This window comes from Leptonychotes weddellii, chromosome 5 (assembly GCF_054177405.1).
Source record: "Leptonychotes weddellii isolate Sample4059 chromosome 5, ASM5417740v2, whole genome shotgun sequence".
Taxonomy (NCBI): Eukaryota; Metazoa; Chordata; class Mammalia; order Carnivora; family Phocidae; genus Leptonychotes; species Leptonychotes weddellii.
In genome coordinates, this window is record NC_138373.1 from 142,013,906 (window position 1) to 142,041,793 (window position 27,888).

The window sequence follows — 27,888 nt, forward strand, 5'->3', positions numbered from 1 at the left end:
AGCTTTCTGTTCTTTGTAGATAGGCACTTACTGTTATCCACAGGCAAGAGTATCCCTCCTTTATTACTGTACTCTCACCTTCGTCCTAGTCATGGAGCCCAAGAAAACATTTTAAAGACATTATATACCAATTTTAAAATCTTGACTCAAAGATTTTAGTTAATGAAATAAATAAATAATAAACAAACAAACAAACAAACAAATAAATAAATAAATAAATAAATAAATAACTAGGGGTTACCAGCAACACCATGGCAAGGAAAGGAACGATTATTCAGACTTTGTAAAGCATACCTCTTGAATGATTGGGACAAGAGGTAATTGGAAAGGAATCATGTTGCAAAATAAACCAAAGCTGATTGGGAGTCATACAGTTATCTGGAAAATTCCAGGCACTAGAGAGCCAAGTAATGTATCCCCTGCAGGCTATGGGATGAAGTGCCATTGGACTGGTCATCCCAGTCCCACTCCTGAGTGTCCATTGGGGGTCATTGTCAATTCAGTTCCCATTCCTGCACGGGGAGGCACCCCTGAGCTGGAGGGAGGTGGGGTGGTAGTGCAGGTTGCCAAGAAGAGGCAGAGTATCTCTGCACAGGGTTATTTTATGCACTTCTTAATAGTTCATAGTTAGGGCTCAATAAACATTGCTAGCAATAGTAGGAGCTCATTGCTAAGATAAGTTTTTCCATGATTGTCAAGTCCTCACAATGGCAAGCATGGACTCTGACCCAAAGTCTGCCATTAGTAACTCCACTCTCTGAGGAAGTTAAGCAAGAGTGATGGACAGACCAGCAGGAGATGGCAAGAAGGGACTCAGTGAAGGCCAAGACCAAGAACCAACATCAAACAAGAGGGAGAAAAGGAGGACAGACTAGCACATATTACTTGTACAGAGGGAAGGGAAGTCAAGAGCAGTGAGATAGAAATGAATCCAGAAATAACCTCAGGAGGCAAGAACTAAAGAAAGAGGAAATGGCATTGAGAAAATCAACAATTAAAAAAAAAAAAAAAAAGAGCACACCACCTATGTGCTTTACAGGCATTATCTTGGTCGTGATTTCTTAACTTGTCTACCACTGCCCTATTCCTCTTTGCAGAAGAAAGGAAAACCTTGGACAGAACCTGAGAGCATAGCCTGAAGCTATGACCACAACCCCTGGTATGCTTACCCATTGAAGTTCATCCACATGTTGTATTCTTCTCCGTGATATAGGAGTTTATTTTAATAGAAAACATTTTTTTTTCCTCCCAGATTTTCCAATGGATGTTGTTCCAGACATACTGTCAGGGAGCTAAAGGTGTCCCAGTCTGGGAAGCACGGTATAATCTTAGAAAAGCCTCATCAACAACCAACACCCAACACCTTCACCAGGGACCAACAAGTAGATTTCAATTCCACTGGAGAGAGTATTATGTAATGAGTTTCAAATAAATAGATACATATAACATAAAATCAGAAATATAAAATAAAATACAAAATCTTAAGTATCTATCTATCAAACTCCTCTTTGCCCTGGAAAGAATAGCTTTTTTAAAAAAGATTTTATTTATTTATTGGACAGAGAGAGAGAGAGAGGGAGACAGCAAGCACAAGCAGGGAGAGCGGCAGGCAGGGGAGAAGCAGTCTCCCCGCTGAGCAAGGAGCCTGATGTGGGGCTTGATCTCAGGACCCTGGGATCATAACCTGAGTGGAAGGCAGACCCTTAACTGACTGAGCCACCTAGGAAAGAATAGCTTTAAGCAAAATCAAGTGAGCCAAACTAGTCTTTCTCGACCCTCAACTGCCCTGAGTGCTTTCTCTCTCTGTTTTGCTCCAGCCCCATTCCACTTGGGGCTCAAGGGTCTTCTTCAGAGCAGTGCCTCCACCCAAGCTTTCTAAGACTGGGTGTTTCAGTACCTCCTCATCCAAAATGTGGGGTCTTATGACCAGCAGCATGGGCATCACCTGGCAGTTTGTTAGGAAAGAAAACTCTCAGCACCACTCACTCTCCACATGCAGAACCTGCATTGTAACAGGATCTCCAGGTGAGTCCTGTACCTGTCCATGTTGGTGCAGTTCCAACCCTCTTTCTAATTCCTTGCATGGATCTTTACTTGGGGCCATTCTTTCTCACCTGCCCAAAGAAAAGATATTCTGATAAAAGTGTCCCTCCTAAGGTATTCCTGATAATGACCTAACTTAACACTGAAATGTGATCCAACCCCAGCATATAAAATCAATACACAGAAATCAGTTGCATTTCTATACACTAACAAGACAGAAGAAAGAGAAATTAGGGAGCTGATCCCATTTACAATTGCACCCCAAACCATAAGATACCTAGGAATAAACCTAACCAGCGGCAAAGGATCTGTACTCAGAAAATTATAGAACACTCATGAAAGAAACTGAGGAAGAACGGTCCATGCTCACGGATTGGAAGAACAAATATTGTTAAAATGTCTATGCTACCTAGAGCAATCTACACATTCAATGCAATCCTTATCAAAATACCATCAACTTTTTTCACAGAGCTGGAACAAATATTCCTAAAATTTGTATGGAACCATAAAAGGCCCTGAATAGCCAAAGGAATGTTGAAAAAGAAAACCAAAACTGGTCGCATCACAATTACAGACTTCAAGCTCTACTACAAAGCTGTGATCATCAAGACAGTATGGTACTGGCACAAAAACAGACACATGGATCAATGGAACAGAATAGAGAACCCAAAAATGGACCCTCAACTCTATGGTCAACTAAGCTTCAACAAAGCAGGACAGAATATCCAGTGGAAAAAAGACAGTCTTTTCAACAAATGGTGTTGGGATAATTGGACAGCCACGTACAGAAGAATGAAACTAGACCATTTCCTTACACCGTACACAAAAATAGACTCAAAATGGATGAAAGACCTAAATGTGAGACTGAATTCCATCAAAATCCTAGAGGAGAACACAGGCAGCAACCTCTGTGACCTTGGCCACAGCAACTTCTTGCTAGACACGTCTCCAAAGGCAAGGGAAGCAAAGGCAAAAATGAACTATTGGGACTTAATCAAGATAATAAGCTTTTACACAGCAAAGGAAACAGTCAACAAAACCAAAAGACAACCAACAGAATGGGAGAAGATATTTGCAAATGACATATCAGATAAAGGGCTAGTATCCAAGATCTATAAACAACTTATCAAACTCAACAACCAAAGAACAAATAATCCAATTAAGAAGTGGGCAGAAGATATGAAGAGACATTTCTCCAAAGAAGACATACAGATGGCTAACAGACATATGAAAAAATGTTCAACATCACTAGCCATCAGGGAAATACAAATCAAAACCTCAATGAGATACCACCTCACACCAGTCAGAATGGCTAAAATTAACAACACAGGAAACAACAAAAGTTGGCGAGGATGTGGAGAAAGGGAAACCCTCTTACATTCTTGGTGGGAATGCAAGCTGGTGCAGCCACTCTGGAAAACAGTATGGATGTTCCTCAGAAAGTTGAAAATAGAGCTACTGTATGACCCAGCAATTGCACTACTGGGTATTTACCCCAAAGATACAAATGTAGTGATCTGAAGGGGCACCTGCACCCTAATGTTTATAACAGCAATGTCCACAATAGCCAAACTATGGAAAGAGTCCAGATGTCTATCAATAGATGAATGGATAAAGAAGATGTGGTACACACACACACACACACACACACTCATACACACACAGGAATATTATGCAGTCATCAAAAAATGAAACCTTGCCGTTTGCAATGACATGGATGGAACTAGAGGGTATTATGCTCAGTGAAATAGGTCAATCAGAGAAAGACAATTATCATATGATCTCACTCATACGTGGAAATTAAGAAACAAAACAGGATCATAGGAAAAGGGAGGGAAAAATAAAACAAGATGAAATCAAAGAGGGAGACAAACCATAAGAGGCTCTTAATCATAGGAAACAAACTGAGGGTTGCTGGAGGGGAGAGAGGTGGGGGGATGAGATAACTGGGTGATAGACATTAAGGAGGGCACATGATGTAATGAGCACTGAGTATTATATAAGACAGATGAATCACTAACCTCTACCTCTGAAACTAACACAGTATATGTTAATAAATTGAATTTAAATTTTAAAAATGGGAAAAAATGTTATAAAAATTAAATAGTAAAAATTGTTAGCATTTATTGAGTGCCTACCATGCCGAGTACTGTGCTAATTGCTTTCCAAACATTATGTCATTTAATCCTCACATAATATTATGAGGCAGGTATTGTTTATAAGAAAATGAAATCATAACAATTACATATAAATAAAATCTGACCTCTTTACCAAAAAAAGAAAAAAAAAAGAAATGTGACCTAACCTGTCACTCCTAAATGCCCTAACCTGAACAAAGGAATAACTCTTGGGATTTCAGACCCCCTAGACTGCTGAAGAAGGAATTTTTGAGGAAAGACATTCCCCTCTCATGCTCCTCAAATCATACTGTGGAAAAAATTTTAAAGCAGCAGGATGTGAACTCAGAAAAGGATAATAAATAAAAAAGGTTAAAGGATATTAAAAAAGAGTGCTAAGAACTGTCTCTGAGGGAAATCAGTTTCCTTAATCCTAAATTGCTTTCGCAATTTCAGATAAAAAGTACAATTACAACATCTTAGGGACAGTATTGTGAAATTTTGTTTTCTGATCTCATCCAGGAAATCAAGCATTTGTAAAAGAGGAGAGCAAAGGTTTTTGGCAATCTATTAGTAAACACTGCATGTCTACTCATACATTTTGTAAGGTATCATAGTTCTATAAAATTTGTGGACTTTACGTCTCAAAGTACAGGAAGGAAGTAAATGAAAAAAGGAATTAGATCAAAGGAAGTAAATGAAAAAAGGATGAGTCTTCACACTGCAGAACCATTCTAATCTTTAAGAAATACTCCAGCCTATGAGTCTAAACCTCTAAACACACAGATAGCTTGACTCCCTAAATGATAACATTCTGCTACACCAAAAATCTAGCCAGTGGATTTCTTGATGGCAACCCATGGCTTTTTCCAAAACCAATAAAAGTCAGTGGCTTTTTGGAGTGGTTATATCACAACAGATGCACCTAATTTGGCTGTGTGAGACTACTGTGTAACATTCGTGGGAAGTTGGCTAAGATGTTGAGGATGCTGAGGAAGGAGTTTTGAAATGTGAGTGAAAGTTACATACACAAAGAGAACCAGTGGTAAAACCAAGATATCCTTTGTCTTTGGGGAAAGAAATTCAACTCAGCTAAACAAGCAAATAAAAGTTTATGGACCTATTGTACTAAGATGTTACCATTGAGGGTGGTTGGGTGAAGAGTACAAAAGATCTCTCTGCATAATTTTTGCAACTTTCTGAGTTATAATTATTTCAAAATTAGAATTTTTTAAAAGTATGGATGTCTACTGAATGTCAGGCATTGAGGAACACTCAGTGCAGGCTGTGGTCTTGGTACTCTGTAAGCAGGGTGAGAGGCAGATTGGTACATAAGTAAGTGACTAAAAACAGATTGGAATATAAGTACAAAGTCTCTGGTTTTGTGGAAGCAGGAGAGGTCAAACTGGAAGAATGTGAGAGGTTCATCTCAGAGAAGGTGGAATTTAAGCTGAGCCTGGATGGATGGGCAATGCTTTAAGGGTAATGATGGATGGAGGCTACTCTCCAAGCCCAGGGAGCAAATCAGGGCATGAGGAAGCCCTGGGTGTGTTTGGGAACAGCTAATGGAAGCTGAAGCATGGGATGTAGAAAGGGCAGTGAGGGAAGAGGAGACATTTGGGAGATAAAACTGGAAAAATTAGATTCAGCCTTCAAATGCCAAGCTAGGGAGGTTGGGCTTTACCAAAGGCATCTAAACAGGGGAATTCATCGTCAGTTTTAGTATTTAGGTAAAACAATTTTTTACATAATATTTAGAATGGACTGGAATGGCACAAAATCTACATGATCTACAGAAACTGGACTGTTTGATATTGACAAAAATACCCATCTAAGTCCAATATTTATTTGTTTATTTATTTATTTATTTATTGGTTTCAAGAGTAGAATTTAGTGATTCATCACTTATAGATAACACCCAGTGCTTAACACAAGTGCCTTCCTTAACGCCCATCACCCATTTAGCCCATCCCCCACCCACTTCCCCTCCAGTGACCCTCGGTTTGTCCTCTATAGTTAATAGTCTCTTATGGTTTGCTTCCCTCTCTTTTTTTGTTTTCCCTTCCCTTATGTTCATTCATCTGTTTTGTTTCTTAGATTCCACATATGCATGAAATCATATGGTATTTGTCTTTCTCTGACTGTAAGTCCAATATTTAATATATATATAATTTATTAGGTGGCATTTTGCAGTGGTAAGGAGTATAGGGTCTGGACTGACTGTGGTCTTGAGTCCCTGCTTCACCACTTTTCTAGTTGTGCAATTGTAGCAAGTTGAACCTCACTGGGCTCCAGTGAAAAAATCTGCAAAATGGAGACAATAATTGTACCTACTTCACAGGATTTTTATGAATATTAAATGAAATAACTCCTGATGCTTAGAATAGTGCCTCGTTGGAGCTCATAAATGTAAGCTACCATGTTAGTTCAAGAAAAGGAAAATCTGTGTACATCAATCACCATGATAATCAAAGGGAGCCATGATGCAAAAAATAAGATAATAGAAAATCTCTAATCTACTTTTCTTTGACATTAGGCAGGTTGGCCTTACTAGGTCTTGAATTCATTTGAATTTCCAAAAACTTGCCAAAAAACAAAACAAAACAAAAAAACCAGGGGGAAAGTAGCTTAGGAGCATGAGTGTTAAAAAAATAAATGTGCTTTTAATTTTTCTATTACTTTTACTTTTTTTTAAAGATTTTATTTATTTATTTGACAGAGAGAGACACAGTGAAAGAGGGAACACAAGCAGGTGGAGTGGGAGAGGGAGAAGCAGGCTTCCCTATGAGCAGGGAGCCTGATGCAGGGATGCGGGGCTTGATCCCAGGATCCTGGGATCCTGACCAGAGCCGAAGACAGACACTTAATGACTGAGCCACCCAGGTGCCTGAGTGGTGGGTTGGGTAGGACGGCTCGAGCTATAGCAGGTGCCTGGGTGGCTCAGTCGGTTAAATCTGCCTTCAGGTCAGGTCATGATCCCAGGGTCCTGGGAGTGAGCGCCCCCAACAGGCTCCCTGCTCAGCAGAGAGCCTGCTTCTCCCTCTCCCTCTGCTGCTCCCCATACTTGTGGGCTCTCTCTCTCTCTTTCTGTCAAATAAATAAATAAAATCTTTTTTTATAAATAAAATCTTAAAAAAATAATAAAATAAAATATTCCATATTTGCCAAAGAAAATGATTATACATATATAGCATAAATAATAATAAAATGAAAACCATGTTCTTACCACCTAAGTTTAAAAATTGTGGGGGAGATAACAAGAGGGTCCTCCATTATCCATTTTCCCACTTTTCAGTAGTAATAGAAATTATTTAGCTGGGCAAATGGTTGGCCAGCTAAAAACTACATTTCCAGCCTTTCTTGCCTCTATGTACAGTCATGTGACCAGGTTCTGGCCAGTAGGATAAGAGCAGAAGTGACGTGTACACTTTAGGCCACGCCCCAGCAAGGAAATGAGCGCAGCATCGCCTTCTCTTTTTAACCATTCCAATTGATTGGAACTTATGGTTAGCCATTTTTTACCACAAGGGCAAAGGGCAACATCCTAAGGGTGGCAGACTAATAAAATGGAAGGAATTTGTGTCCCTGACATTTTGGCATTGCCATAGCAGCCCAGAACTGCCTGACACTACGTGAGAGAAAAATACACATATCATATTTAGGCCATGTGGTTTTGTATCCTAATATAATTATCAATACTTTGGAAGCCATCTGTGTGTGCCTCTACAATTCCATTTCTGGAATTGTATATATCATTTATTTCCTTTTCTTCATAGCTTTGTCACATATGTACATATTCCTAAATGCAAAGTCATGCATGTTTTCAACCTTTGTATGGATGAAATCATACTGTGTGCATTTTTTCTATAACCTGCTTTTTTTCCTCTCTCAGTATTATACTTGTGCAGTCCATCTGTGTTAAGTGTAGCTATGGTTTATCAATTTTCCACTGGTATATTAAACTTGCTGTGTAATATTAAATTATATGAAAAGACCTCAGTGTATCCATTCAGCATTATTGGACACTTAGGATATTTATATTTGTTGATTTTTGTACAAAGATGCTCTGAATATTCTTATACCTGTCTCCTAGGACACATGTGCAGCAATTTCTCTAGGATATACTCCTGGATCAGAATTGTGGTGTTAGAGTATGTGTGTATCTTCAACTTTACCAGATAATGCCAGATTGTTTTTCAAAATGGTTGTCCCCATCTATTCCTCCTTGCTAACACTTGCACTCAGGTAGGCCACATGATTAAGTTCTGGCCAGTGGGATGTATGTAGAAGTGTCATTTGGGAATTCTAGAAAAGCACCTTACTTTGCTGGCTCAGCTGAATGGTATCCAACTTTTTTTTCTCACCATCTTTCTCTTTCCTGCTACTTGAAATGCAAACAGGACGGCTCGAGCTATAGCAGCCATTCAGAACCAAGAGATGACCTTCCTGGTGATCACGAAGCCACCATAATTCTAGACTTAGGCAAGAAAAAAATAAACTTTTGTTTTGTTTAAATCACCAGATTTGGGGGATTTTTGTTACAGGTATCTGAATGCAAACCCAGTTGAGTGTTTTTGTTTCTCATTGATTTTTAGGAATTCTTTATATAATCTGGGTACTAGTCAATGTGGATTTTATTTGAGGGAAATACCTTTTCCTAGTTTGTGGCTTGTCTTTTCATTCTCCTTTGATGTTTTGATGTACACGAAAAATTATTTGTAATATAGTTAAATTTATTAATGTGGAAAAGGATTTCTCCTTGGATTATTCATGGCATTGATAAATTAAAAAGCCGATGTCCCCAAGTTTACTGTACATAAAACTAGCATAGTTAAAAGTGGATCTGTCATTCTGATTCCTTTCCTGCATTTTTCAGCATCTTTTTTTTTTTCACATTAAAGATTAGGAGATGTATATTCAATGGATGGTTTGGTCTGTAGGAACTCTCATATTGCTCTAAGGCAGGGATTGCCAAACTTTTTTCTGTGAAGGGCCAGACTGTAAATATTCCAGTGTTTCCAGGCCAATGTCTGTCACAACCACTGAACTCTGCTTTTGGAGTGATAAAGTAGTGTAAACAATATGTAAGGCATAAACATGGCTTTATCCATGGCACTGAAGTTTGCATTTCATATAATTTCACATCAAAAAAATTCTTTTGAATTTTTTCAGCCATTTTTCAGCCATGTAGCTCATAGGCTATAAAACAGGTGGTGGGTTGGGTAGTAGTTTGCTGACTCCTCTCCAAGGTGTTGTAATGAATCCTGTGGGACAAACTGCAACTGCTGATAGACGTTGCTTAACACACTATCTCGAAAGCAGTTTCTGAGCTTGTTCTATGCCTTAGAAAATTGCATAAAGATCAGAACCAGGAAGTGAAAAAAAGGCAAGTGGCAGGCTTATCTCAGGCTGTGCAATATGTTTATGACAGGGTGTCCCCTGCCTAAATGGGTGCATTGTGAGGTAAGGGGCTGCTGAACTACCATTGTGTGGCAAAGTGTGCTTAGTCCACTCTGCAGTGGGAGGACATTGCCTGGATCCGTGTCCTCTATCCCCAGAGAAGGCTGCGTGTAAAAATATCCATTGTTACTGGTATTGGATGCTCTGAAAAAAAGGCGGGGCGGGGGGGGGGCATTTGGGTTTCAACCATTCAGTCCCCTTTTCAGCAAATGTTTCCAAGTCCTGATTTTTCGTTTCAACACCTTGGTCTCTGAACCCTGAACCTTGAGCCCCCAGTGAGCGTTCTCTAGAGCTAATAAATGGCAGGGGCCCTGTCCTCAGCGTTGGAAGAATTGTTTTTGTTGTGTGTTTTTCAAGGAGGACCTCTTTCTGGGCAGACAGATGGGGCCATTAGGCCAGTGACCCAAGACGTGCAAATTCATGTTCTCACAAAACCCCCTCCCCCTCCTCCCGGGCTCCGCAGGCAGCGTGGTCCTGCAGTGGTTAGCCAAAGGCCAGAGCACACCCACACTAGAACAGAGCTGTGCACAAGACCACACGTTAGAGGAACCAGCCTCTAACTGCCCAGCCTGGGAGGAGCCTTTAATCACGGGAGCGCGGCCAGACGTCCCTGGAGAAGAATCGAACCTTAGAGGCAAGTGCATCAGCCCCTTGGGGAAGTCAAGTCCCTGGCACGCCAACCAGAAAGTTACTGTCTGTGGGACCCTATGGTGACCTGGTGGCTTTGCGAGTGCCGGTCCAACCCTCCCTGACACCTCGCCATACTCTCCCCAACCCCTCCCCTAGGTCCCCTCCTCCGAGGCCCCGCCCTCACCCCCTCCCCCGGCTGTCGCACCCGCGGCCGGGCCGCTCTGGGGGCGGGGGCCCCGGGACCTGGGGCAGCCCGGCCTGACCTCGACCTCGCCCGAGCCGGCCCGACCGGCTAGTGCCACCCGGTCAGCGCAGGCCCTGGCCCGCGAGCCCCTCCCTCCACCTTCTCCCCGCCCTGGCGCCCGGCACGGGCCGCGCTCCCTCCCAGCGGCGGGGCCCGTAGGCGGCCATGGCGGCGGGCGCCGGGGGCAGGCCCGCGCCGCGCTGGCTGAAGGCGCTGACCGAGCCGCTGAGCGCGGCGCAGCTGCGGCGGCTGGAGGAGCACCGCTACAGCGCGGCGGGCGTCTCGCTGTTCGAGCCGCCGCTGCAGATCTACTGGACCTGGCTGCTCCAGTGGATCCCGCTGTGGATGGCCCCCAACTCCATCACCCTCCTGGGCCTGGCCATCAACTTGCTCACCACGCTCGTGCTCATCTCCTACTGCCCCACGGCCACCGAGGAGGTAGGGCCCGCCGCCCGCCCGCGGCCCGCGCCTCGGCCGCGGAGGAGGGGGGATCCCCAACTGCTGTCCCGGGATCCCCGCGTCCCTCCCACCCCAACCCCGCCCCAGTGCGCCGCTGTCCCGCCGCTGGAGGCGCCGGGGGAGCGGGGAGACCCCTGCGCGGCGACCGTCCCGGGGCGGGGGGGCGGACACAGCCATTGCCCTGCGCCGCGTCCGCCCCGAGACTCCCCCGGCCGCCTGGAGGCTGACGCGCCGCTACCCCAGCCCCGCGTCCACACCGAGCCTCCCCGGGCGGCGGAGGGGTTGTCAAGGTCACTGCCTCAGCCCCGGGTCCACTCCAGCCAACCCCCGGGCCACTGAGAGCCGGGGGCCGCCTGCCCGGCCTCCACCCGGTCCGGCGCCAAGCTGTGAGATGGACAAGCCGTCGGTTACTTTGCACACTGGGGACTGAACGCCCCCAGTTTCCGCCCAGCACGGCACCAGGCTTGAGGTCGGGTTGGCCAAGCCCGAGTTATCCTTTGGACACTTTTATAGTCGCGTGTTTCTCAAGGTTGTGCTGGTGATCCTGAAATTACTGGTAGCACTGATCAAAGAAAGTTACTTCGAAGAGGTAACTTCCTCTTTGCTTCATTGACATGCAAAAAAACACTAAGGTATTAGCAAGGAGATAATCCTTATTATCATGACGCAGGGATCACAAAAGCCGACAGATTTTATTAGCAATGCGTATGTGTCCGAAATAAGAGTAAATAACGTGGGCTTTGGACAACTGTTAATCAGAAGCACCGCACCCCGTGGGCTCGGGACAGGATAGGAGGCCAAGGGGGTTCACTCGAATTTTTAGCTTTAATGTGGAGTACATGAGATAAATATCACATTGCACATTCTGTGACACTGCTTTCTTATCTTTGCCCTCCAAATAGTGAAATCCCTTTTATAATCATATTTGAGTATAGGTTCTGTGGGGAACTAATTCAAATTAAGGCTGAATAGCAGGAATACAATGGAAATATTTTATGCCTTCCATGCTATGCATCCATTTAAAAAAATACTTAATGGAGCCGACGTTTTAAACCTATCTTGCCAATCGATGGTTATATTTATTACATATGAGTTCTTGGCAGATGTTTCCATTGTTATTCATTTCCATATTGTTTGCAAAAAGTAAGTTTCTTTAGTTTTTGGTTTTTGCAGCCTGTTTACAGAATTTCCTTGAGGCCTAGAGATGTGTGCTAGAATGGAAGGAGCACTGGGTTTAGAAGTGGAAGGCTGGGGTTCTCCCTGCTGGTCAGTTTTCCCATGAGTGAAATAGAAAATCATGCCTACCAAACCAATTTCACAAGGATACAGTGAGGATCAAATACTGTATTACCTGAAGAGAAATGTAGAAAATGGCAATTTGCCCAACAAATTTAAAATATTACTCAACACATTAAAAATACCACTGTTATTAAAAATGTCCTGACAATGTATAATAAAATTTAGTTTTTATTAGGCCTAAATTTGGCTAACAGCATTTGGGTGTTTCTGATACTTGGCAGTGGAACTGTGACCTTGTCGATATTATTAATTTAAGGACCATTTGTTGAGCACTTAAAAACCAGGACACACAACCAAGTCCAGGAGATTGTTCAGTTGTGTCAAGAGGGGCCTGATGGAAGAGGTAAAATTATGATTAATTTTTAGGCTCAGCCTCATTTAAAAAAAAAAAAAAAAAAAGGTTGGGGAGGGCAGGAATCTCAGACACTTTAAAAAAAAAAAAAAGTGAAATCAGAAAATCAGAATGGCCCCAAAAGGAGGAATAAGAGTTAAAATAATAAGATGAAACTGAGAAGAGTTTCTGAAATGTATGTCATTAGATCCTCCTGCACATGCTTCTAAGTGGCTGAAGCGGTGAGGGGACAAGCCATTACAGGATTCACAGTGCCTGTTTGATAAAATCCCAGCAATCGCAGGAAAGAAGTGTAGCAGTCCAAGCTACTTTGCTTTCAGGTCGCAGAGCTAGTAAATGAGTGGACCTGACAGGATTCAGATCTAAGTCGATCTGACCCCAAAGCCTATGTGTGTATGTGTGTGTGTATACATATATATATATTTACAACACATCACCACCTTCTGGTCCAGTGTTCCTGCCTTTGTCTATGTTGTATGCAGGAAAAATTCCTTATGTTTTATATAAGATTTATCAGGTATGTAAAATGCTTTCACATCCGTTGTTGCCTTTGTGTTTTATCCACCCAAGGAGGTTGGCAAGTTTTTCCCCTTCCTAGAATGCCCTTTCCACCATTTTAGTATTTCTTTTATCCATCCATCCTGAAGTAATAGTAGTATATACGTTTTTATTAAGAGGAAATTGAGGCCCGTAGGGTTAAGTGATGTTAACCTGGATTGGAATGTGTTTTCTGATTCTTAGACTTAAGGATTCTTAGTGCTTTTTCAAACTTGACAGATTGCTTCCAGAAAGGGTTAGGAAAAATACATAAGGTTTTGGATTTAGATGTTTAGGCTTATGTACCCATATGGGATGTAATCCTAATGCAATGCTGACTATATATCTATATTAATAATAACACTTCATCTATTTTTTTTTAACTACTATGTTAACTTCTAGGACATAAATGGGGGTGAAGGGAAGTTAATAGAAAAAATTAAATGATTTATATTAAGTTCTACAATGGGTGTTCCTTTTTTTTTTCTTTTTTCTTTTTTTCTACAATGGTATTCTGAACTGCATGTCATGCTACCATTCTTTTAAGGAACTCTCCACTCCAGCCAAATTAACTACTTGCTATAGCAAGGATTTCTTTTTGTCCCTCTCTTTTCTCCTTCCCCTTCCTTCCCCCTGTCCTCCTTCCATCTCTCAATGCCCAGTTCTAACATGACTTCCTTATAAAATTTTTCTTCCTTCTCCAGAGTCAGTCCTCTAAAATCCAATAAAAATAACAATATCAACTAACATTTACTGGGTATTAACTATGTATCAGGCATTATTTTAAGGTGCTTTAGCCTATTGTCTCATTTAATTCTCTCAACAACTTTATGAAGGGTACTGTTATTATCCCCGTTTTATAGATTAGGAAACTGAAGAGAAATTAACCTCTTCCAGGGTTCATAGCTTTATTTTATTTTATTTTTTAAGATTTTATTTATTTATTAGAGAAAGTGAGAGACAGAGCAAGAGCAGAGGGGGAGGGACAAGCAGACTCCCTGTGGAGCATGGAGCTCTATGTGGGGCTCTATCCCAGGACCCTGAGATCATGACCTGAGCCAAAGGCAGACGCTTAACCGACTGAGCCACCCAGGAGTCCCAGGGTACATAGCTTTAAATGGAGACCAGGATTCCAAGCCAGAATGCTATGCTTCAGCCATGGGGCTTTGTAGGTCTCCGGCGGAACTTCTCCATTTCATTTTGGTTATGTGTGTCCTTACTGAGCAGGACAACCTTCCAGCTTTTAAGTTCAGACAGAGATTGCCCATTTGTACATTCTGCACTGCACAACGCCTTGCACAACACAGAGGCTTAGTAAATATTCACTAAATTATTGCTGGCATGAATGAAATGTCATCTTGGGAGGTGATGTTTTTCCACCCTTATTCAGTTTAAGCTGGTCTTGGATTAAATACTTATCGGTTGTTTGTCCTGGGAATTTTAACAAGAGTAAGCAAGAGTTAGGGCTACTAGAGAAAAGAGGAACTGAATTGCCCCCTCTTCACCTGGATGAAGCATTTCTATCTGAATACTACTCTACATGGAGTCGTTGGCCCCCATTCCTTCCTGCCTAATCCTAAAATAGAATCACAGCCGGGGTACCTGGGTGGCTCAGGTGGTTAAGCGTCTGCCTTCGGCTCAGGTCATGATCCCAGGGTCATGGGATCGAGCTCTGCGTCGGGCTCCCTGCTCGGCGGGGGGCCTGCTTCTCCCCCTCCCTCTATTTCTCCCCCTACTCATGTTCTCTCTCTCTCTCTGTATCTCTGTGTCTGGAATGAATAAAAAAAAAAAAAATCTTTAAAAAAAAAAATAGAATCACAGCCTTCTACAGTTTGAAGGACTTCAGAGCTTATTTAATGCAATTCCTAAATCTGTATATAAGAAAACTCAGTGATTTGAATCTAGTTCTTTCTAGCCTAGTGACATCCTCAATGACACACCAGTGTCATTGATTATAGCAAGTAAATACCTAGCATAGGGTCAGGTCAGAGGGCATTAATATATTTATTTTGTTAATGATGATAGAAAGTTGAACCAAAAAGGAAGTTTTTCTAAGGAAGTCAGAAAGACCTTAAGAAATGGTTTGTTCCCTATTGAAATAATTCAGATTATAGTTGCCTTTGCACTGTAATTATTTGTTGGGGAATGATAAGAAAAGGCAATAATCTTTAGATTACTACTCAGATTGTTTTCCTTGGGTTTGGTTTCTTCAAAATCTAGTATTTCCTTTTTTACTTTTTATCTCCGTCTTCTTTTTCTTTTAACCAGCTCAGTAACTTATCAAGCATCATTTATTAAGGCAGGACTCTTGTATGGGAGTGGCCTCTCTTAATAAAACAAAATATAAACTCCAACTCCTTTCCAGAGGTGAAAATTCTAGAAAGTGGGGCAGGGAAGTCACTAAAATGAGGCAAGCAGGCACTCAGGCCTCAGGACTTAAAGAGGCAGATGCAGGACCCTGACCCTGAGGGTAAATGCAGCCTCAACTTCTGAAGCCTAGGTGGCTCACTGGCCTCACCACAGTCCCAGCTCTGGCTGGAAGGAGCTTCTGCAGGTAATTGCTTTGGGGCTTGTCCCTTTGATTCCTATGGTTTTCCTATACTTGATTATATAAGCTCTTCCTCCTTAGACTTTTGACCTGCGCCGAGGCTCTGACCACTTGGGTTTTGCAACTTAAAGAACAGAACAGATGTGAAAGCACCCAGTACAGTTGATGTTGATGATCCATCTGACCCAAGGATTCTCTTCATACCCCTCTCCCTTCTGGTTTCCCTGAGCACAGTGAGAGACTGGCCTTTTCAACAAGAACTCTAGTAAGTACTAAAGAAGGTTTACAAAAAAGAGGAAAAAAGGACTATTCCCCAAAATATAAAAAGAAAGTTACCTTTCCAAAGTAATTTCTAAAGTCAGGAGAGAGCCCTGTTGGTCCTGAATTGCTGGTCAAACTGCATTTGTATAAGCTGCCTACTTGTAACCTGCTTCATTTCCTGAAAATGGGTATGCTCTTCTCAAATGCTGGCTCCTAACCATAGCTGAAGCCTGAAGGTCTGAGTTGAAACCAGTAAGCCCCTAGGCCCCTTCCTGATTGGTGACTGAGAATTATCTTACCCTTCCTGACCACCAGCTGCTCTTGGAAACTTCTAGGCCTGCTGGGAACCCTCCCTCTGTAAACAAGGAAGTGCCCCATCAGCCACAGGCGCACAGTAAACAACCTCTTCATCGTATCACAGGGCTGTCAGATTCCTTGTCAACTAGAAACGCCGTGAATTTTCTTTTTAAAAAAATCCACTTTTTAACACCACATAGCATTACATTTTTTCACATTTCATGACCCCTCTTCTACTTTTCTTTCTTCCTACCTCTTATAAATGCACTTTCTGTTTTTATGGAGAGAGAAGTCAATTGCTGTTTGGATAAATGAGATCTCCCTGTTAGCAGCTGACCCACTTGTTACTGGTTATATAATACCTTTTGCATATGTGTCAGCTCACACCCAAGGCCATTTAAAGCAAAGAGATAATTTTTTTAAGTATAAAAATTTATATAAATAGGCATTATATAGTTCCTATATTTCCTAGATTTTAATTTGGGGAGATTTTTACTTTTGTGTATTACCTATATATACACTATTTTTTATTTACTATTTTTCTTTACATCAACTTTAAATCTCTTCCTTTTTAAAGATGTGGACTCAGGGACACCTGGGTGGCTCAGTTGGTTAAGCGTCTGCCTTCGGCTCAGGTCATGATCCCAGGGTTCTGGGATTGAGACCCACATCAGGTTCCCTGCTCAGCAGGGAGTCTGTTTCTCTCTCTCCCTCTGTTGCTCCCCCTGCTTGTGCTCTCTCTGACAAATAAATAAAATTAAAAAAAAAAAAAAAGACATGGACTCTTTCTCAGCCTTAATATCTATAAAGTCATAGCTGTGATAGCTATGCTAGCTTTTTTTAATGCTAGTTCTTTTTTAAATACGTTAAAATATTTCCAAAATATATTAAAATAAAGACATAATTATTAAAATGAAAGTTGACCCATGAATCATCTAAAATTGTCTTTGTGGTATCAGTAATAACAACAACTAAAACTTACTGAGCTCCTTCCACATGCCGGGCACTTTTCTCAACACTTTCCCTGTAATACTTTGATTTTCAGATGAGACAGGAAGAGTGATTATTTTCATGTTTGATAAAGGGAGACAGAGGCATTGGAAGGTTAAGTAACTCATCCATACTCAGCTAGTGATGAAAGCAAGGATCTGGGTGCAGATGGAGTCCAGACTGCACACTTTATTTTTTTAAAGATTTTTTTTATTAATTCATGAGAGAGAGAAGCAGAGGGAGAAGCAGGGAGCCCAATGCAGGACTTGATCCCAGGACCCTGAGATCACAACCTGAGCTGAAGGCAGACCCTTAACCAACTGAGCCACCCAGGTGTCCCAGACTGCACGCTCTTTTTTTTTTTTTTTTTAAAGATTTTATTTATTTATTTGACAGAGACAGAGATAGCGAGAGCAGGAACACTAGCAGCGGGAGTGGGAGAGGGAGAAGCAGGCTTCCCCTTGAGCAGGGAGCCCGATGTGGGGCTCGATCCCAGGACCCTGGGATCATGACCTGAGCCGAAGGCAGACGCTTAACGACTGAGCCACCCAGGCGCCCTAGACTGCACACTTCTAACCACTCTGCAGGAACAACCCAGGGCATGAATTCTTCTCTTTGGAAACCATTTTACCTGATAAGGAACAATTAGATCACCTAGTAATTTAGCTTCTGTGGTATGTACAGCAGATTTTAAAAACAAGATAGTATGCCTCATACCCTTGAGAGAATTATATTCTAATATGAAATATGGGACCTTGGAGACTATCTAGTCTAGCATTTTCATTTACAGAAGACCCAAGTATGTGTTCCAGAAAACTGAGTATTTTAAGGTCCACGCTTGTAAATGAAGTTTGTCCAGTGAGCAGAGATGTGCTCACTGATCACTTTCTAAGTCTTTTCTTCCTTTTCCTGATGCATGTGTGCTCATTCAGACCCACATATAAAAAAGAGGATAAATAATTGGTTTATATGTGAGTGTTCTCTCTGACCCAGAGTTATTTTTAATGAGAACAATTGCCATATGGTCTGGTTCAGAACTCTGGTTTCTCTAATTGTAAAATGAATAATAGCATCCTATAATTCAAGTAACCGAAAAAGTAAAATTTACCCAAAACTTACTTTTATACGGCTCTTTTTTAGTGGTGTAACTGAAAAGCAATTTAAATTTATTAGTGTTTTTTTTTTTTAAACGACTAGGGGTTATGATTGATTCTTAGTAATAGTTTTGTTTTCTAGAATAAACTTCCATAATAATTTTTCATGAAATAATGAAAGATTCATTATTAGTGAAGTTATTATGTGTGATATTACCACATAATTGAATACATGTCATCATTTAAAAGATTGATGTAGCTCTTGATGGTTGACCTGGAAAGCTTCCTATGACATATTCTTAAATTCTGATCCTAAAAGATACAGTAGATACTATGAACATTATATAATTTAAAACTTTAAATGTTAGGAATCTAATATTACCTGGAGAAGTTCTACTTTTTTGACTAGGTTCCTTCTATAGTAGTATTCTGATAAATTGCTTGTGACTTTATAATGCGTAATCTAAGCCTGACTGTTCATGCTTATGTTTAAATTTTTGAAAATAAGTCCACATGAAAAGATGAAATGAGTTGGGGTGGCTTTTGTAGAGCCTCCTTCAACCTGGAGTCTGTTCTGTAATTACATCTGTTTTGAGCAGACTCCTGGAAGGAAGGGTCCTGTGGTTCCTGGCCAGTGGATCTCCAACCTGGAGATGGTTTTGCAGAGATAACAGGTTAGAAAAGAAGATGACAATTTTTTTTTTTTTTTTTAGATTTTATTTATTTATTCGACAGAGAGAGAGACAGCAAGAGAGGAAACACAAGCAGGGGGAGTGGGAGAGGGAGAAGCAGGCTTCCCGCCGGGCAGGGAGCCCGATGCGGGGCTCGATCCCAGGACCCCAGGATCACGACCTGAGCCGAAGGCAGATGCTTAACGAACTGAGCCACCTAGGTGCCCCAAGAAGATGACAATTTGCAGGCTTAATTTAATAGCTTTCAGGTGGGGGTGGAGGTGATGACATCAGGGAAAAGAAAAGATAGGTTTGGCCCCGTGGCTCACAGCCATATTCTTAGGCTCACTACATTTGAAATTGGATTGTGTGAGCAGGAGAGTGCTTCTCAGCAGGTTTGAAGGAAAAGGTACTCTGTGAAGTAAGAACCCAGGTCTCTGCAGCCTGTGGCATGATGGATCCCTTATCCTAAGGCAGGGCAGGAGACCCGGGTCTGATTCCCAGGCCCAGTCTGGCCACTCGTCTCGATGGGATGTCATCACCCCTTCTTTAAGTTTTACTTTTGACTTTAATAAAAAGAACATAACTGTCCTGTCTCTGTGGATTGCCGTATCAAATAAAATAATGCTGAAAAATGCCCTTTGTTGTACTGTTTAAGATAATGTTACTACATTTCCAATCTGATTGCTGTGATTCTCTGTTGACCTTCTGATCCTGAAACAGGGATCTGGTCACTGACTCATGAGTAAACCTTGCATTTTCCAGGCCTCAACCTTCATTTGGGCTAAGAACTCCTCTCTCTTTTCCTTGTTCAAATTCCCCTGCACTCTTTACCTAATTAAGCTCTAAATCTTAACTCTTCCAGTATCCTAATAAAGTAGTTTTAAACTAGTGAACCAGTCTTCCTTTCCTTTTTCCAAATGAGGGGCAGAGTCCACCCTCAACTGTGGTGTCCAGGAGTGACCAAATTTATCTTAGTATGGATTTCCATTAACACCTTTTGATTTGCCTGCAGCCAGTCTCCCAAATCAGAGGTCAGAAATAAGGTTTTAACATGGACTTTGGCTCCAGTGTCTCAGTATAAGAAGGTTCTGTGCATAGAAGGGAGAAATGGAATACCTGTCAGGTAGATGATGTACTTTTAGAAGTCTGTCATGTAGGGGGAAGGTGCTTGGTGGAAATTAGATAAGTGACTTTAGTCATTCCAGAAATTTTAATAACTTCAATTTCCAATTTTACATAGATTTGAAATATAACTTTGCTCGCTTTTGGTTATCAGAATTAAAACAATATAATTTTTCATAGTAGGAAAAAATGGGTAAGAATTTACTAGTTTGAAAAGAGTCACTGGGATTGTTCTCTTCCAAACACTTTGGGATTTTTTCAAGAAAGATTCTAGGTGGTTTGTTTTGCTTTCTCCACTTTTATACTGTCATAATGATTTATCAATTCTGTTTTTTAGCTCCCTCTTAATTGTTTCATAGTTTGCAGATAAGCCTTTAAAAGCATGGTAATCAGAATTGAATGTGACATTTAAGTTTTTAATTTTTTATTAAATTTTTTATTTTAATTCCAACATAGTTAACACACGGGGTTATATTAGTTTCAGGTTCAACAATTCTATACCTCACTCAGTACTCATCACAACAAGCGCACTCCTTCATCCCTGTCACCTATTTCACCCATCCCCCCAACCCCCTCCCCTCTGGTAACCCTCTGTTCTCCATAATTAAGAGTCCATTTTTGGGTTTATCTCTTTTTTTTCCCCCTTGTTCATTTATTTTGTTTCTTAAATTCCACATGAGTGAAATCATATGGTATTTGTTTTTCTCAGATTATTTCACTTAGCATTATGCTCTGTAGCTCCATCCATGTTGTTGCAAATGGCGATTTCATTCTTTTTAGGGCTGAATAATATTCCCTTGTATATATGCCACAGCTTCTTTATTCATTCATCTACCAGTGGACACTTGGGCTGCTTCCATAATTTGGCTATTGTAAATAATGCTGCTATAAACATAGGGGTGCATATATACTTTAAAATTAGTGTTTTCATATTCTTTGGGTAAATACCCAGTAGTATGATTACTGGGTCGTAGGGTAGTTCTATTTTTAATTTTCTGAGGAACCTCCAGACTGTTTTCCACAGTGGCTGCACCAGTTTGCATTCCTACCCACAGTGCACAACTATTCCTTCTTCCCCACATCCTCACCAACACTTACGGTTTCTTTGACTGTGGTATTTTAATATGCATATTCATAACTCAGGTTGCTTCTATTCTTAAATTATTTCTTATACTGCTTGTCTTTTAACTGGAAGAGACTCAATAAGTCCTTTTAAGCAATTAGTAGCGTGGTCATTAATACTGGGCATCTAATATTAACAAATGATGAAACTTTTATTAAAGTTAATTCAGAGTAAACTTCTATTTACTTAGAAAGATTGAGGAATGAGTTAGCAGGTTGATTGGATATTTGTAGAATTCCCCCATAAACCATACATAGATTGGTATTTTAAAAATTATATTTGCCACTGAAAGTATACAGAACGACTTAGTGAGAATAGCTAACCTTTACTGAGCACTTACTGTGTGTCGGGCTCTGTGTAAAAAACTATCTAAGAATTTTTTCATCTGATAACAACTATAAGTATTCATATCTTACAGGTGAGTAACCACAGTTTAGAGAGGTTAAGTGATTTGCCCAGAGTCACTTGGCTATTAAATGACAGAGCCAAGGACTGAAACACAGATCTAACTTCAAAACCCTACTTCTTAATAATTTTGCTGTACTTCCTCTCTAAGACATAGAAATCTGGGTTGAGGGGCGCCTGGGTGGCTCAGTTGGTTGAGCGTCAGGTCATGATCCTGGAGTCTCGGGATCGAGTCCCGCATTGGGCTCCCTGCTCAGCAGGGAGTCTGCTTCTCCCTCTGACACTGCCCCCCCTCATGCTCTCTCTCTGTCTCATTCTTTCTCTCTCAAATAAATAAATAAAATCTTTAAAAAAAGAAAAGAAATCTGGGTTGACCATTCCTATCATCACATAGGTCCCTGAGGAAGAAGAGTATATTTACAAAGTGCTTAAAGAAAGAATGATCATTTTAAAATCTTTTTCTCTCTCGTTCAAATTGCATCATTTCTATTCACCTTTCTTCAAGTTTACAGACTCTTTCCTCTGTCAGTATTATCCACACTTCTGTATATAATGTTTCAGTTTTCCTCTGGTTTCTGATTATGATGTGCCTTGGTGGGTTTTTAAAAAATACTTATTCTGTTTGGTGTTTGTTGAGCTTCTTGGATATGCGAGTGTATAAATTTCATCAAATTTGGAAATCTTTCAGCCATTATTTCTTACATTTTTCATGTCCAACCCTCTCTTCTCTCCCCTGAGACTCCAATAAAAATGTTAGACTGCTTCTGTTGTCCCACCAGTCACTGATACCCAGATCAATTATCGGTAGTCTTTTTTCTTTCTGTGCATCATTTTAGATAGTTTCCATCAGTAGTCTGCAAGTTCATTGATCTTTTCTACATTGTCCAATTTCATCTAGTATATTTTACATTTCAAATACTGTTTTTTAATATCTACAGGTTTCACCCGAGTCTTTTATGTTTTCCTTCACCTTATTGAACATATGAAGTGTATTTATAATAACTTTTAATGGCCTCATCTAATTCCATCTAATTCCATTTTTTCTGTCATTCCTGGGTCTGATTGTATTGATTGATTTTACTTCTAGTTGTTGATCATATTCTCCTGCCTCTTTGCATGACTGGTAATTTTTGATTAGATGCCAAACACTGTGAATTTTATATCTTTGGGTACTAGATTTTTTTTTTAATCCCTTTAAGATATCGTACTTTGTGTTGGTTATAGTTGAGTTAAATAGGATCAGTTGGGTTCTTTTTAGGCTGGACTTTATGTCTGTTAGGACTCTTCCAAGAGGCCTTTAGTCTCAGGCTAATTTCTCTCCACTGCTAGGGCAATACACTTGTGAGAACTCTACCCAATGTCCTAGGTATTACAAAGTCTTTCTGCTGTGCCTAGTGGGAACATGAAAAATTCCCAGCTTTGTGTGGCCTTCAAGAATTATGTGGCCTTTTGCTGTTCAGTGTTTCTTTCCTTGGCCTTGGTTAATAGTTTTATCTCATTCAGGCACAGGTCACTTCTCAGCCAAAGACTCAAAGGTACCCTTCTGTAGGTCTTGTGTCCCTCTTTTCTCTGGTACTGTGCTCCACAAATCCCAGCTGCTTTGACCTTCCTGAATTCTGCTACGTTTCTCCTCAACAGAGCAAGATCATTGGGCTCTGTTCAGGCTCCACATTCCTATACTGTGGTCTGAAAACTGCCCGTAGGTACTAAGCTGGAGTAGTTACAGGGCTCACCTCATTTGTTTCCCCCTGTCAGGGATCACAGTGCTTCACTGCCTGCACTGTCTGAAAACTTGTTTCATTTATTTTACTGCTTTTCTGGTTATATGAGGGGGAGAAATAGATCCAGTCCCCATACTCCATCATGAATGGAAGAAGTCTGTGATTTGTCTTTAAGATCTTTTTTCATAGCAAAATCTTACTGAATAATTTCAAATCTAGTGCCATATTGTAAATAACATATTGAGAGAGCTGTGGATTAGGACTAAAATCAGGGTCCTAATCTTTGCTCATTTAATTTTGTGCTTCTCACAATATGGACTTCTTTGTCCCTCTACCCATAGGACTTAGAACAGTTCATTTGATTCTTCAATTTAGTTCTCATCTGCAAAAGGAGGGTTATGAATGTTTAACACTCGGAGGTGATATAAGGTGAGAACACAAGAAAATGTGTCAATTGGCTTAGGTTGAACTGTTTTCAAACGGAAGCTAGCTTGTTGTCATTTAATAGTATTATTTACATTTATTTTTAGGCACCATACTGGACATACCTTTTATGTGCACTGGGACTCTTTATCTACCAGTCACTGGATGCTATTGATGGGAAACAAGCCAGAAGAACAAATTCTTGTTCTCCTTTAGGGGAACTTTTTGACCATGGTTGTGACTCTCTTTCAACAGGTAAGTTAGTGAAGGTTTTTTTCTCTCTCTCTTTTTTTATTTTTTATTTTTTGCTGATGGCTCAAAAACTAAAATGAACTGAGCTGTTTGAATGGTCAACTTTTTGGGTAGGTGTACATTTGGGAGCAAATTTGCACAGTGTATTTTGAAAGTATATTCAAAAATTAATTTTGTTTAGTGTACCTTATTGTAATGCCAAGATTACATACTTTAAAACTGTATTTCTAAACAATACATGGCAATTATTTCATTAATTATTTTTAATTCTTAATGGTTCTTAAACCTTATTTTTTTCAGTATTTATGGCAGTTGGAGCTTCAATTGCTGTGCGCTTAGGAACTCATCCTGACTGGTTGTTTTTCTGCTCTTTTATTGGGATGTTCATGTTTTATTGTGCTCATTGGCAGACTTATGTTTCAGGCGTGTTGAGGTTTGGAAAGTAAGTATGTTTTTTAAGTTGTACATTTTAAAATATAGTTCAGTTTATTTTCACAATCTTTTATATTTTATTTATCCATAAGAAAGACAAAGCTTCAATCAGGAAATTTAAATTATCTTTTAAATTATTGGAGCATCCATAAATGCTACACCTTAATTTAAGTCTTATAGGTATTCTGCATGTTATAAATAGCTACGTATTTGATAATAATTTTATTTTTTCTCCCTTTCTCCACTTCAATAGCTTACTAACCCAAGCTTACATTATACAGGAGAAAGAAAAATAAGGGACCTGAATAATATAGAAAAAGAATATGCAGTACTTAAGTAAACAACATTTGACTTATATAATAAAATAATGACATATGGAATCTAAAGGTCCTTTTTGGTCAAATCTTCATGTGCCCAAAAAGGGGCACCCATTACATCAGTCACCAACAACAGGTAATTTTGAGACTCTTCAGTTGTGGTAGGCAATTGGTGAGTGTAAAAGCACCTTGAAAATGTTAGAGCTAAACATTAGATGATATATATGCGTTTGATGCCTCTTAGACACCAGGAAACAGTGCATGAAGCAGGAGCTCAATACTCTTTCTGTTTTCCATTAGCTCCCTCTCTGCCTGATCCTTCAGGAACTATCTGCCATTGGTTCATTCTCAGCTCTGCCTTCCCACGTCTACTGATTCTTTTTGGCCCCTCTTTTATTGCTGCATAGGAGAGACAGCTCTGGAAAAAAAACCCAAAAATCCAAAACCTCTGATGATGATAAAAATGAGAGAAGCTCAAATCTGTGGATCATGTAACAGAGGGAAGGCCTTAGGCAACTCATCACATTGAAAATTATGGGTAATTGCAGCTACGTGCACTTGCATGTTTCAGGCACTATACTGAGTACTTTACATGCATTATCTCATTTATTCCTCACATTAATCTCCACTGTACAAATGAGGCAGAGATTCTGTAACTTTCTTACACTGCTAATAAGTATAGAGTGAGGGATAAAACTCAAATCTGTTTGATTCCAAACCCAATATTCTTAGTGACTGCTGTTTAGACCCATGAGATCAGCAATGTGTTAGATTCTGCATTTTTAAATGCATTTTTTAAAAATCCCTGTTTTAGGGCGCCTGGGTGGCTCAGATGGTTAAGCGTCTGCCTTCGGCTCAGGTCATGATCCCAGGGTCCTGGGATCAAGTCCCGCATCGGGCTCCTTGCTCAGCAGGGAGCCTGCTTCTCCCTCTGCCTCTCTCTCTCTCTCTGTCTCTGATGAATAAATAAATAAAATCTTAAAAAAAAAAAATCCCTGTTTTAGGAGCTATATAGTACACTGTATTAAAGGGATGAGATAATACTCCTGTGACATTGTTAATACAGTCCATCACCAAGTGTAAAATGACTTGCTGTAGGTTTCCATAAGCACTGAAGAAATCCTAAGTAAGAAGGTAACTGTAGGCTGAATTTGTTTAAGAAAGCTTTTATGGAAAACGTGAGTCTTTAGCTGATTCCTTATCTACTGATCAAGAGCCCAAGGATCAAAAAGCCTGGCTAAAAATTCAAGGCAACTATGTGAAATTAAGAATCTGTATGTATTTATAAATTAAGATATGCTAAAATAGAAAAGTAGCTTTGCAAAATCTAATGCATTTTAATTGGCTGAACTTGCTATGGTAAACTAGAGTAGTATAATAATGCAGTGTTCTGGTTAATTATTAATGTTTTTACTATTTAATGACTAACATTTACCTTTTTGGCTTCTAACTTCATTAAAAATCTTTCTGAAATGAATTAGTTCACCCTGGCCTAGTTGTAAATTTTACACTCATTTGCTGTTGATTGAGAACCTAATGTGTGCCTAGAACTGGACATACAAAGATGAGTTACTTGTGGATGGACTATGCCAGACAAATTGGAGTAAAAGTACCTTAGGCAGAAGCATGAGGAAAGAAAGTTCTTAGAACATTAGGCAAATGACTATTGTGATTGAGTCCCCAGCATGTAGGGGCAGGAAGAGATCCTGAGTGCTGGGGGTGGGCAGCCATTTAAAATACTAACACTGTGGGGTGCTTGGGTGGCTCAGTCAGTTAGGCTTCCACGTCCAACTCTTGATTTTGGCTCAGGTCATGGTCTCGGGTTTGTGAGATTGAGCCCTGCATTGGCTCCATGCTGGGCGTGGAGCCTGCTTAAGATTCTCGCTCTCCCTCTGCCCCTCCCCCCCAAATTAATTAATTAATTAAATACTAACACTGGATGGCAGAGATCCTAAGTAGTATATTTTTTTCACTTTGTCAACAATATCATGGAGGTTGAGTAGGCTAGATTGATGGTTCAGCTTAACATTACAAGAAGGATCTACATGTAGGACGTCAGCCACGCCTTTGGCAGTGCTTACAAACTGTGTCAGTATCAATTATCTGTTGGCTTGGATGGATTTCCTGAAAATTTGTTACTTTTTGAGAGGCTAAATTTTTAAAAAAATTTTAATTCCAGTATGGTTAACATACAGTGTTATATTAGTTCAGGTATACAATATAGTGATTCAGCAGTTCTGTACATTAGTCAGTGCTCATCATGATAAGTATACTTTTAATCCTCATCACCTATTTCACCCATCCCCCCACCCACCTTCCCTCTGGTAATCATGTTTATGCTCTTTAATTAAGAGTCTGTTTTTTTGTTTGTCTCTTTTTTACTTTGTTCGTTTATGTCTTAAATTCGACAAAAGAGTGAAATTGTATGGTATCTGTCTTTCTCTGACTCATCTTTCACTTAGCAAAACCCTCTAGCTCTGTCCATGTTGTTGCAAATGGCAAGATTTTGTTCATTTTTATGGCTGAGTAATATTCCCGTGTTTGTGTGTGTGATATCTTCTTTGTTCATCTATTGAGAGGCTTAATTTTTATAGTATTTATATTATTGGAATACAGAAGAGAAATAGAAAAACTATTCTATTTTACTTGTGGATGTTTTCATTGTAACATGTTTTATCTTTTGAAAATATGTGGATTTCAGTGCCAGTATGAATTTGTTACCTTGAATTAGATCATTTAAACTCTAAAACATTAATAAGTATTTTTAACTATAATTTCCTTTTTTTTTTTTTTAATTTTTATTTATTTGACAGAGAGAGAGACAGCGAGAGAGGGAACACAAGCAGGGGAGAGGGAGAGGGAGAAACAGGCTTCCCGCGGAGCAGGGAACCTGATGCGGGGCTTGATCCCAGGACCCTGGGATCATGACCTGAGCCGAAGGCAGACGCTTAACGACTGAGCCACCCAGGCGCCCCTTAACTATAATTTTCAACTGTTAAAGATTTTTCTTAATAAATCAGTGACACATTAATTAGTATTTTCCTTAGCATAATATAGGATTACAGCTAAAATCTGTCTCTATATTAAT

The 27,888-nt window shown here is 40.2% G+C and overlaps 1 protein-coding gene and 1 long non-coding RNA gene across 3 annotated transcripts in view; both read left to right on the top strand.

The window, feature by feature from the left end:
• The first annotated feature begins 10,469 nt into the window (after window positions 1-10,469).
• The window catches only part of CHPT1 (choline phosphotransferase 1), a 31,594-nt gene continuing 14,175 nt past the window's right edge, over window positions 10,470-27,888 (top strand). For both annotated transcript variants that reach the window (XR_014145877.1, XM_006731300.2), the window contains exons 1-3: window positions 10,470-10,932; window positions 23,907-24,054; window positions 24,352-24,493. Coding sequence is in view for 1 of the 2 variants with exons in the window: in XM_006731300.2 (XP_006731363.2) it covers window positions 10,660-10,932; window positions 23,907-24,054; window positions 24,352-24,493 (563 nt within the window). In the remaining variant the exon portion in view is untranslated. The remainder of the gene's footprint in view (window positions 10,933-23,906; window positions 24,055-24,351; window positions 24,494-27,888) is intronic.
• Window positions 11,112-19,028, top strand: LOC145721886 (uncharacterized). The gene is made up of 3 exons (XR_014145880.1): window positions 11,112-11,542; window positions 15,771-15,954; window positions 18,931-19,028. It is a non-coding gene; the product is annotated as an uncharacterized LOC145721886 (long non-coding RNA).